The 13078-nt window shown below is 30.9% G+C and overlaps 1 protein-coding gene across 1 annotated transcript; it reads left to right on the top strand.

Annotated features, from left to right (window-relative positions):
* The first annotated feature begins 8269 nt into the window (after positions 1-8269).
* Positions 8270-11705, top strand: LOC109146813. Its single transcript, XM_019294471.1, has 2 exons — positions 8270-9074; positions 11226-11705. Exons 1-2 carry the CDS (start codon positions 8524-8526, stop codon positions 11380-11382), a joined length of 708 nt encoding a protein of 235 aa, XP_019150016.1. The 5' UTR covers positions 8270-8523; the 3' UTR covers positions 11383-11705.
* The last annotated feature ends 1373 nt before the right edge of the window (positions 11706-13078 follow it).

Below are 13078 nucleotides of genomic sequence, written 5' to 3'. Positions count from 1 at the left end.
TGTTGTAATATATTAAGAATATTTAAATCGATATATAATTATTTAAGAGTTAATTTCATCAGAGGTCGTTTATCTTTCCTGACAATTTCAAATTTAATCATAGACTATAGTTATTAATTATTACAATTTATTCTATGTTACAACTCTTACGTTAATATTCTTACTATTATTATTAACACTTAATTACTTTTAGATATTATTATTACCATTTATATTATTATTATTATTATTATTATTATTATTATTATTATTATTATTATTATTAGTTTCTTTTCAAGTACTGTTAGTATATAATGGTCGTGAGGCACAATAATAATATAATCATAATTAAATATTCTTGTATTGTATTCCGGAGTTAATACCATTTTGGTCCTAGACTTATTGAAGCATTGACACTTTTCATCCTCCATAATAAAAATTGCCACTTAGTAGACACTGTTATTGGTCGTTGGACAGTTTTGATCCTCCGTCAATGAAGCCGTTTGTTGACCGTGAATTAGATGGGCTTTTCTGTCTTTTTATGTCTTATTCTTCTAATCTTGTTTAGACCAGCGCTGCTGTGACTCCTGTGAGGCGAGATGGCGAGACTTGGCGGCTAAGTAGTAACCGTCGGTAGTGAGTAGTAGCGAGGTTCTTCTCCGGCGAGTTGTGGGTACGGCGGCGAGCATACGAGGCAGTAACTCCTTTCGGCGACGGACCAGTAAGGCAGATCTGGTGGTGCAGCAACAGATTCGGCGAGGTTGGGGCCTTCACCGGTGGTTTTTGGTTCCGGCGAAGCAGAGAGGGCAGCAGGTCGGCGAACCCTCCTATGGTAAATAGCAGTTGTAGTTGTAGATGGCGTGATGTAGAATTTGCACCTGTAAGTCCTCCCTTCCATATTGACCCCAAATATCCTTCCCATCTCTCTCTCTCTCTCTCTGACCACAACTACTTGGTGCACAACCTCAAAAACTCTGTTATTCTACCTGAAATTCATTGAAGTTTCAAGCTGAAAATGTGGAATCCGCCGCTCCCCAAAAATCGCATTGTCTGAGGTGTTGGAATGACCGGTGTTGACTTCCTGGCTGCTGTAGCTTCATTCCCCAACCCGGATGATAAAATTCGGAGCACCAGCTTTGAGGTTCAAGGAGGTGGTAACACTGGCAATGCTTTGATAAATCCCGGATGATAAAATTCGTCTTGGTCTTAATCCAAGGATCATATCTAAGGTTGCTGATGACTCGCATAACGAAAGAATACTTGATGAGCTTGAAAGGGATGGTGTTGATGCATCTTTTATGGTGGTGTCCAAAGGAGGAAACTCACCATTCACATATGTCATTGTTGACAACCAAAAAAAAAAAACTCGCACGTGCATTTTCACTCCAGGATATCCACCCATGATATCTGAGGGTCTACATACCCAAATCAAAATTGTCTTCAGCGCTTGGAGTAAATATTGTCTACTTAGATGGAAGGCTGCATGAGACTGCTTTGATTGTAGTGCAGGAGGCAAACAGTAGGGGCATACCTATTATAGTTGATGCAGAAAGGTTAAGGGAGGGGTTGGGTGATATTCCTGACTTTGCTAGTTATGTTGTATGCTCGACAAAATTTCCACAGGCATGGACTAACGCCCTTTCTATTCCAACTGCACTTGTTTCCATTATCTTGAGATTGATGTCAAATGTAAAATTCGTGATTGTTAGTTGGGTGAAGATGGTTTCTTAATGTTAGAAAGGACTGAAGCGGATAACCTCAGTTTGAAGAAATGGATGTAGCAGTGACCAATGGATGGAGAAATACAAGGATTAGAACATAAAAAGACAGAAAAACCCTTATAATTCACGGTCAACAAACGGCGTCATTGACGGAGGATCAAAACTGTCCAACGATCAATAGCAGTGGCTACTAAGTGGCAATTTTTATTATGGAGGATGAAAAGTGTCAATGCCCCAATAAGTCTAGGACCAAAAATGGCATTAACTCATGTATTCCGTGAGTCACAATAATTAAATATTGTTCAATTCTATATTCTTCTAGGATTTCTATTACCATCATTAATTAATACCAAATTTACCATAATTAAATAATTTGACCAATTATAAAGAAAGATTATTAAATAATGCACGGGACAATTGTTTAATTAAAAATTTTAAAAATTCATTAATAAAACATAAGGTTCTCATAGTTTTTTCTTAGAAACTCTTTAATAAAGTATTTTTTTTAGAAATTGGTGGGCCAAACCGCCTACGGCTGTTTGCGGTGGATAGATCTCGAAAAAATATGCGATTTCAAAAAAACATTTGTCCAAAACGGACAATGGAGTCAAAAGTTATGCCTTGCCGAACTTTTGACACTATACAACTTAAATAAAAAAAATAAAAAAAATTAAAGGCCGGTTCAGCCGGCGAGGCGGCCGCTGAGGAGGCCGATTCCGGCCTTCCTCGCCGCGGCCAGCGACACGTTTTTTGCAACACTGATATATAAAATAGAGATAGATTAGAATAGGAATAATATTAAACAATTTTATAATATTACAGTAAAATTTTAACCCAGAATTATTGTAGAAATCAATATATTTTATTAGGAAGAGAGATTTTTTAGGAATTGGGCGGGAAGTTAAAATTTCAGGATTTTGTTTTTATATATAGGATAGATAGATAGTATAGATTTTATTACACTATTTTAAAATATTAGAATAGAATTTTAACGCAAAATAATTGTACGAATGGGAAAGTAGAAATCAATATATTTTATTAGGAAGAGAGATTTTTTAGGAATTGGGCGGGAAGTTAAAATTTCAGGATTTTGTTTTTATATATAGTATAGATTGTATTACAGTATTTTATAATAATATGAGAATAGAATTTTAACGCGGAATTATTGTACGAATGGGAAAGTAGAAATCAATATATTTTATTAGGAGGAGAGATTTTTTAGGAATTGGGCGGGAAGTTAAAATTTCATGATTTTGTTTTTATATATAGTATAGATAGTATAGATTGTATTACAGTATTTTATAATAATATAAGAATAGAATTTTAACGCAGAATTATTGTACGAATGGGAAAGTAGAAATCAATATATTTTATTAGGAGGAGAGATTTTTTAGGAATTGGTCGAGAAGTTAAAATTTCAGGATTTTATTTTTATATATAGTATAGATTGTATTACAGTATTTTATAATAATATGAGAATAGAATTTTAACGCAGAATTATTGTACGAATGGGAAAGTAGAAATCAATATATTTTATTAGGAGGAGAGATTTTTTAGGAATTGGGCGGGAAGTTAAAATTTCAGGATTTTGTTTTTATATATAGTATAGATTGTATTACAGTATTTTATAATAATATGAGAATAGAATTTTAACCCAGAATTATTGTACGAATGGGAAAGTAGAAATCAATTGGGCGGGAAGTTAAAATTTCAGGATTTTGTTTTTATATATAGTATAAATTGTATTACAGTATTTTATAATAATATGAGAATAGAATTTTAACGCAGAATTATTGTACGAATGGGAAAGTAGAAATCAATATATTTTATTAGGAGGAAATATTTTTTAGGAATTGGGCGGGAAGTTAAAATTTCAGTATTTTGTTTTTATATATAGTATAGATAGTATAGATTGTATTACAGTATTTTATAATAATATGAGAATAGAATTTTAACGCAGAATTATTGTACGAATTGGGAAAGTAGAAATCATTATATTTTATTAGGAGGAGAGATATTTTAGGAATTGGGCGGGAAGTTAAAATTTCAGGATTTTGTTTTTATATATAGTATAGATTGTATTACAGTATTTTATAATAATATGAGAATAGAACTTTAATGCAGAATTATTGTACGAATGGGAAAGTAGAAATCAATATATTTTATTAGGAGGAGAGATTTTTTAGGAATTGGGCGGGAAGTTAAAATTTCAGGATTTTGTTTTTATATATAGTATAGATTGTATTATAGTATTTTATAATAATATGAGAATAGAATTTTAACGCAGAATTATTGTACGAATGGGAAAGTAGAAATCAATATATTTTATTAGGAGGAGAGATTTTTTATGAATTGGGCGGGAAGTTAAAATTTCAGGATTTTGTTTTTATATATAGTATAGATTGTATTACAGTATTTTATAATAATATGAGAATAGAATTTTAACGCAGAATTATTGTACGAATGGGAAAGTAGAAATCAATATATTTTATTAGAAGGAGAGATTTTTTAGGAATTGGGCGGGAAGTTAAAATTTCAGGATTTTGTTTTTATATATAGTATAGATTGTATTACAGTATTTTATAATAATATGAGAATAGAATTTTAACGCAGAATTATTGTACAAATGGGAAAGTAGAAATCAATATATTTTATTAGGAGGAGAGATTTTTTTAGGAATTGGGCGGGAAGTTAAAATTTCAGGATTTTGTTTTTATATATAGTATAGAAGTATAGATTGTATTACAGTATTTTATAATAATATGAGAATAGAATTTTAACGCATAATTATTGTACGAATGGGAAAGTAGAAATCAATATATTTTATTAGGAGGAGAGATTTTTTAGGAATTGGGCGGGAAGTTAAAATTTCAGGATTTTGTTTTTATATATAGTATAGATTGTATTACAGTATTTTATAATAATATGAGAATAGAATTTTAACGCAGAATTATTGTACGAATGGGAAAGTAGAAATCAATATATTTTATTAGGAGGAGAGATTTTTTAGGAATTGGGTGAGAAGTTAAAATTTCAGGATTTTGTTTTTATATATAGTATAGATATAGATTGTATTACAGTATTTTATAATAATATGTGAATAGAATTTTAACGCAGAATTATTGTACAAATTGGAAAGTAGAAATCAATATATTTTATTAGGAGGAGAGATTTTTTAGGAATTGGGCGGGAAGTTAAAATTTCAGGATTTTGTTTTTATATATAGTATAGATTTTTTAAAAATAATTTTAAATAAAATAATTAATTAAAATTAAAAAAATAAAAATAAAAACTAGAACTATCGGAGACGAATCGTCTCCATGGCCGGAGACCATCCCTTCGCCTGCCATGGAGACGAAGCCTGCTGGAGACGATTCGTCTCTGATAGTTCTAGTTTTGTTTTTTTTTTTTTTAATTTTAATTAGTTATTTTAGTTAAAATTATTTTTAGAATTGGTAATCTCCACGTAAGTATAATTTCAGGTAAACATGTCATTTTGGGTCTAATTGTATGAATTGATGTTGTTCAGGAACCCAATTGCTTCTTCTTCTTTTTTTTTTTTTTTTTTTTTTTTTTTAATTTTAATTCGATGACTTAATTGCAATTTGGTGTGCAGTTGAGTGACCTATTTGACTCTTATTCTATTTTTTAAATACTAATGACTATGTTACAATTTAGTATTTGTTCATATATACTTTCTCAATCTATTAAAACAAAAAATCAATACTGTCTCAAAACCATGACCTTCCATTCAGAAGAGTCATTTCGTACTACTAGACCACAAGGTCATTGACACATGACCCTTTCTATATTCTTTTTTTTTTCTTTTTTTTTTTTTTTTTTTTTTTTGCAGTTTGTCTTTTCCTTTTATTTTTCTCTCTTCATTTTATTTAAGTTTTGTATTGTTTTTCTTTTTTCTTTTTTTTTTTTTTTTCAAAATTTTACAAAGTCATCAAACATGCAACAATACTTGTATAGCAGTTGAGATTGTGGTAACATAACATTAACATGTCTAATGTGAGTTATATTTTAGATTATATTACATAATTTACTTAAATATTATTAATACAAATAAGTTCTTCTCAAAAAAATTATTAATACAAATAAATAAACACACACACACACACACACACACACACACACACACACACACACACACACACACACACACACATATATATATATATATATATATATATATATATATATATATATATATATATATATATATATATATTATGGTTTTTATTAATATGCAAAGGTTAGTTGATAAAGGTAAATTTTGAATATTAAAAAGTAATGTAATAATACATAAGAAGACATATGTAATTGCATTACATTTAACATTATCTCAAAATTTTAAGTGGTGGCCGCAACATAAGATTATCCAAATAATTATATAACTTGAACCAAACAAGATTATATAATATTACCCAAGTAATGTTATATGACTTGAATTAAGCACACCCTTACTAATATTAGTTATATTACACTTCATTTTTTTAAACTAATGCACATTATTTTTATTTCTCTTATTTATTTATTTTTCCTCTAACACAACATAAACATGTGATGAGAATGTAGTTTAAAGAGGGATTTTTTTTTTATTTACAAAAAATAACGCAATATAGTGCCTCTGAATTCCATACTTGCAAATAATTTCTAGAATTATTTCTTAGTATATTTTGTCTCATTGTCAGACCCAAGTACTTAATTTTTCTGCCAATCTGGTTTTCAACCTCAGCCTTTCTACAACTTGAAATTTTCAAACACTTTAGATTTCTATTTCAAGAAAAACATCCAAACTTTCCTAGAAAAATCATTAATAAACGTAAAATAATACCAAGAGCCACCCATCGGAGGTTCCTTGGTGTGTTCCCAAACATCAGAATGCACATCATCTAGAATCACTTCAGTTTTATGCTTGCCAATAGAAAAATTTACTTTCGACAGTTTTCCAAGTATCTGTGTTGATCAATTCATAAATATAAAAACTTTTAAAGTTTGTATATTTATGAAATTGACCTCATTATTTTTCCCTTATTTTCTAGACATTGATAATCCTAAATGGACCTATATTAGTCTAACACTTCTCACGAGAAACTTTCTTTTATGTCAAGAAAATTATTCGTGATCGATCTAAGATGATATTTTTAAAAAATTTATTTAATTTTTGGGTTTCTAATTAATTTGTTGATTCAGTGATCTTGTTTACATATGTATTGTTTTGTATTTTTAATATTCTTGTTGTAAATTGGAATTTTTTAGAATATGATTATTAAGTTACAGATATTTCAATAAACTCTAAATTATTTGTTATGTCTTTTTAAATGTTTGTATATAACAATAAGGATATATTAGAGACTTTAATTTTTTTAGGAAAGTTTAATCTAACCAAACATGTTGATTAATTTTTTTAGATAATTTAATTGTTTTGCTTTCAGAATAATATCAAACATGTTAATCAATTTTTCTCTACAAAGTTATTCCCATCAAATACATTTCTTGAAATTAATTTCATAGAAATTTAATTGACAAAAAAGAACCAATGGCATATGAGTGATTCTACTTTATTAGTAAATAAATTAATATAATCAATATAAATTATTATTATTATATATAAATTCTATTAAATACATATTAAATTATATAAAGTTATAATATAAAGGTATACACTATATATTTTATAAATTTATATAGATTTAAATTAATAATATTATGATTTAAAAATATAAATATTAAAGATAAATTATATTATAGTGAAAATATAAATTAAATCAAATATAATTATATTAAAAATTAAAATGTAAATATTAATTAATATTTATAAACACACACACACACACACAAATAATAACTATAATTAATATTTTGAAGAGTTAGGGATTTATATTACAACGGTAAAAAGTTAATGACTAAAACCGCCAGTAAGGAACAATTGATGGACTAATATTGCATTTTCCCTTATTATTATTGTTGTTGTTGATTATTGATTGATTGATATTAGCAATAACAACATTTTTTTATCTCTGAATTTTTTTACTTTTGAAATTTTGGTCACTGTTAATTGATTTTAATAGACTTAACACCTTTATTGTCTATTGTGTTACACTTTCAGTTTCTGGTATTATATACTTATCAAATTTTATTAGCAAATTCTCTTTATGAGGTTATTGTTGTCATTTATAATCAGTATCTATTACTAAAGTTTTACTTTATCCATGTGAACATTATTTTTAACAGTAAATATTGATTCTAAATTATAAAAGTAACTTCATATGTTAATGGAATTTGACAATTATATGACACTTATATAACATTATAAGATAAGAATTAAAAATGCAACATTATAAACAATTAAAATATTAAAATTGTTTAAATTAATGTACATAGACTAAATTTTTTAAAATAAATAATTGAGGAGTTATAAATGTGGTTTTCCTTAGCAAAATGATAGATCCAAATAATAATACAAAAATAAAGGGGCAAAAATGCAAATAGGGCGAGCACTGAAATGAAAAATCCACTACCTTTGTCTTTTTATATTCTCCCTCCACTCTCCCACAGAGAAGAAACTGAAGAAGATTAGCAAAAGCTGCTTTTCTTCTTCCAATCCACCCCCCTCCAATCTTCCATCCCTTCTTCATATACTCAGAAAGGTCTCCTCTTTTGTTGTGGTTTTAACATTAAAACCCCAATTAAAGATCATCGAGGAGAACCGCAATTCTGGGTGGTAGAGAAGAAGGGAGAGAGGAGGAGAGATACAGAGATCTCCTTCAAGGGGATAAAATCCCACTAATACTCTCTCTTTCTCTCTCAAAAAATGGCTCAAATAATCAAGGGAAACAACAAGAAGAACAGGAGGCTTTCTATAAACCTTTCCATTTTTGCCCTCACTGACCAGAATAATTCACAAAAATCTGCCACTTTTAGATCTCCCAAGCACTTCGAGGAGCCAAACGGCGTCGTTGGGCTTGGTATCGTTCCCCTCCTTAAGAGCTCCGGCACAAGCAGAGCCGTGATTCTTTCTATCTCGCCCAGATCATCAACCCCACACTCAATACCCGTTAATATTTTCAAGAATAATGATATGAATAAGAAGAAGGAAAATAATACCAGAACGCCCAGTCTGGAGGGAATGGAAATGTGTGAGGAGTACACTTGTGTGATTTCTCATATGGGTAGCAACCAAATCAAGAAAATTGAGTACTTTAATGGCGAATTCTTGGGTAATACCTGTACTAGTACCACTGGTGCTAATACCGCTTCAGGGATGGGTGAAACGGAAACGGCGGCGTTTAAGGCTGCTGATTTTCTTAGCTCTTGCTTTCTTTGCAAGAAGCAGCTTCATGGATTGGACATTTTCATGTACAGGTAAAAATTCCAATAACAATCTCTCTTTTTTTCTTTTTCCTTTTTTAAAATAATGTTTGGGTTCATATTCTCTTTTGTTAATCTTCCATCGTCTGTGAATTTCTTGGATTTTTACTTATGGGGTTGTGCAGTTCTTTGATAGTTTTGTGGATCTGAGTTTATATATTTGAAGAAAAAAAAAGTGTTTTTTCTTCCTCTTTCATGTACTGTATATATTTATCATAAATTCCTACAAGTGGACTTGGGTTACTGTTGAGAACATTGACTATGGGCATCTTTAAATTGGATGGTGAATGGACCAGATTAAGAAGGTATATACTACTATTAATTTGTTTTTAAGAATATATGTCAGCTTTTTTTATGAGCTTTGATTGAGGTTCATTAAGAATGGAACCTTTTTGTTGACTGCAATTACAGTTCTTTGAGGTGTTTAGTCCTTTTGATTATTGGCTTGCCACTTGCCAGTATTCAAGAATGATTGTTGACCCAGCTAGCAGCCCCGTTCATGGGGCCGAGTTGGAATTTATGAGTGTTGCTCCTTTCCTTTGAGTGCAGCTTCTAGTATCTCTAGCCATGGAGACTCGACTTCAATTTTGGATTAAAGTCGTGAAAAAACTTTTTGTCCAGCTTCTCTGATACTCCTACTACAAAGCGTATTGGATTTGTTATTGTCTCTTGTTTGGCAAAGCTTTTGGGGTGTTTTAGTCGACTAAATTTCGATTCGTAAATGGGCAGGCGGGCATAAATAGCTTATTAGGGTAACCGAGATGGTTAGGCAGTCTTCTTCTTCATTACAGAGATGATAATCAATGGAAGATCCATTGTTCCGTCTTTGAGACAAACACTTACCATGGTTAAATTATTTGACTTAAGAACTGTGTAGTAGTGATTGAAATTTGGAGTGACTTTGCGATATGAATATGCACACCCACTGTTTTTATTTGTTATTGCTGCATTATTGGAGCCACTGTTTGAGGTCTTTGATCTGTCGTCTTTTTCCCCGAAAACTTGTCGACATACACACACAACACCGAATTGGTTATTTGGTTGAGCTCAACACCTTTACCTAATATTAGTTGCAGGCTTTGGCTTCATTAACACAAAAGTTTATGTTATGTGACTCTCTTGTTGCCGATTGCTAAAGAAGTCGCTCGACCCCATTGGTTATGCCATTGCTTCTATGATTACCCGTTTTTTTTTAATACCATGCCTTGCTGGAAGCCAACTTGGTGTCCAAATTAAGCATTATTCATTTGGAAGGGAATTTTAAATTTGTTCATTGTGCTTTGCTCTGCAGCTTTTGGTTGGGGGTAATTTTCATGTCGACATAAGCCACACTAATTTCCAAAGTACATGCTTTTCTAGTGGGATGAACCGAGTGGCAATATGGTGCTTTGTGTAGAAAAATCTTTAATTATCGCAATCACTTTCTTTAGTGGAGCTGCTCTGCTCTACTCTACTTTGTTCCTTGTTGCTTTCTGCATTTATATCCAAACCATTTGTCTCTCTTTCTATTTTGTAATGTACTCATCAGTGTTGTAAAAATTGGCCTAGTTGCTAGGCGCCCTTAGGCAGAGGGAATTTTACCCCTAGGCGCCTTTTCGTCAGCCGGTCGACCACCTAACCCAGCCGAGTTAGCGCCCAACTTGAGCCGAATCGGTGCCCAACTTGGCCGAGTTGGCACCTAAATCGGCCGAGTGTTTTTTTAAGAGATTAGGGCGGCTACACATTATTATTATTTTACCTGGCCGCCCGATTAGCACCTCGCGCCTAGTGACTTGAAAAGTTTCTTGTATCATTAATGAAGTTTGGCTTTCTCTGAGATTTTAGTTAGCTTTCTTTTTCTACTTATTTTTCCCATTTATGATACAAGAAACTTTTCAAGTCAAGAAAGCGCCCCACAGTTCTCATACATTCACAAAACTTAGGCAATTCTTTCAGCTAACTCATGACAGGGATTTCATTTGTCTTTTATATAATATATATATATCTGTATGTGGTTGTCAGTTCATGTGGATTCTTTTAGGGAATATTACTTTTCCAACTTGGATATTCTATGACTGTAAAAGAAAATTTCATTTCTTCCCTTCCCTTCCATTGATTATACATACATGCATGGAAGATTTTGCTGATACGACTATATTGTTTCAGAGGAGAAACGGCGTTTTGCAGCGCAGAGTGCCGGTGCAAGCAGATCTCCATGGATGAACACAAAGAAAGCTGTGGTCGTCCCGGGGCGATGAAAACGCACGAGCACGAGTACTCGGCCTCCCCGATGAAGTTTCTGGCGGGTGTTGCAGTGGCATAAGCAGTCTCACGGGCTCCCGGAATTACATACATACATAAATAAACAAAGTAGTGGTATATTAAATAGGTTACGAGGTTGCGAAGCGAAAGGTGGCTGGTCGGCCAGCCGGAGAGACGGAATAAAAGATTTGGTAGCGCCGGCGAGTTTTCGGGCAAGTTGAAGAGATGAATCTCTGCATAGGACATGTGATGTTGTGAGTTGTGTAGAGAGGAAGCAAGCTCGCCTGTATTCAGAGGGGAAGAAACTTTTGAGTCTATATATTATATTCAACTCTATAATCATATATCATCATTAATATAACACCATTAAATTTCCACTTATATCATTTTTTTATTTGTTCCAATAGTTATTATGATCAATTATAAAAATATTCCGAAAGTATTAAATAATTTTATTAGAAGTCAGAGGTTAATGTCGATGAAATCTTTGATCACATAAATTGGTTACTTCAATATAAAAGTTAATTTTTTGAGATTCGAATTTAAGTCAGATATGATTATTTAAATATTGTTATTATTTATTATTTATTATTTACTTGGAAAAAATGTCTATATAAAATATTTGATTATTTGATTATTTCTAGTCAACCATTCCATCAATGTCGATGGATAAAATATCAAATATATATATATATATATATATATATATATATATATATATATATATATATATATATATATATATAATTAATTAATTTTTCATTTTATGTCGAGTTTATTATATTAACTCTCAAATCTTACTTTTTTAATTTTTACTCCCTAATATGGATTGTGGTGGACACTAATAAGTTACTTTTTTCATGTGGGTCACAATACAAATGTTTACATCAAGATTCATATGGGTCCCAATATAAATATTTACATCAAGATTCTGTGTGTGAGAGTAAAAGTTGAGAATAAAAAATGAGAATACACAATATTTTCCTTTTTTTGTCTAATGAGCATAGTGTTTATACTCTGAGGAAAATGCTATATGTATTCCCATTTTCTACTCTCAACTTGTACTCTCACACATAAAACCTTGATGTAGACACTTGTATTGGGACCCACATAACAAAAATAGTTTATCAGAACAAGTGAGGTCAGGGAATAAAATTTAAGAAGTAAGATTAGGGAATACATGTAGACATGTAGTAGAAAAATTTAGGAAGTAAAATTAAAGAGTACATGTAGTAGAACTCATACCCTAATGCCTTACCATTTTAGAAGAATAGGTTTTTTGTGTCGGTCAACCGTAAGACATTTAGTATTTTTTTTATTTAAAATGTAATTGTTTTATTAGTTTATAAAAAAAGTAGTATATTTTAATTAAAAAAATATTACATATCTCACGTGAGAGAATGTCACACAAGATTTACTCATTTAGAATTAGGGATGGCAATTTCAATCCGCCCCGCGGATATCCACCCCGCATGGATCGGATTTTTTGGGGTGATAGTGGATGATGGATCGGGGGTGGGTCTTAAAAAAATAAACCCACGGTGGGTCAGGTTGAATTCGGGTTCTATGTACATAACCCGCTTAAAACCCCACCCGACCCACCATGTAGTTATTTATAAAAGTTTTTATAATTTCATGTAAATTTTTACTATTTTTATATCTAAACTACTAAGTTTATTTTTAAAAAGTAACAATTTAATTATTATATTGAAATATTTCTATTATTTTATGTTTTATATAACTGATGAATTTTATTA

This window comes from Ipomoea nil, unplaced genomic scaffold, assembly GCF_001879475.1.
Source record: "Ipomoea nil cultivar Tokyo-kokei standard unplaced genomic scaffold, Asagao_1.1 scaffold0256, whole genome shotgun sequence".
In the NCBI taxonomy this organism is placed as follows: Eukaryota; Viridiplantae; Streptophyta; class Magnoliopsida; order Solanales; family Convolvulaceae; genus Ipomoea; species Ipomoea nil.
Note: the sequence above shows the minus strand (reverse complement) of the source record. Positions and strands in the feature narration are given on the sequence as shown.

Coding starts and splice junctions, on each gene's coding strand:
- LOC109146813 (XM_019294471.1), top strand. CDS start 8,524: ATGGCTCAAATAATCAAGGGAAACAACAAGAAGAACAGGAGGCTTTCT. Junction 9,075..11,225: donor TTGGACATTTTCATGTACAG/GTAAAAATTCCA, acceptor ATATTGTTTCAG/AGGAGAAACGGCGTTTTGCA.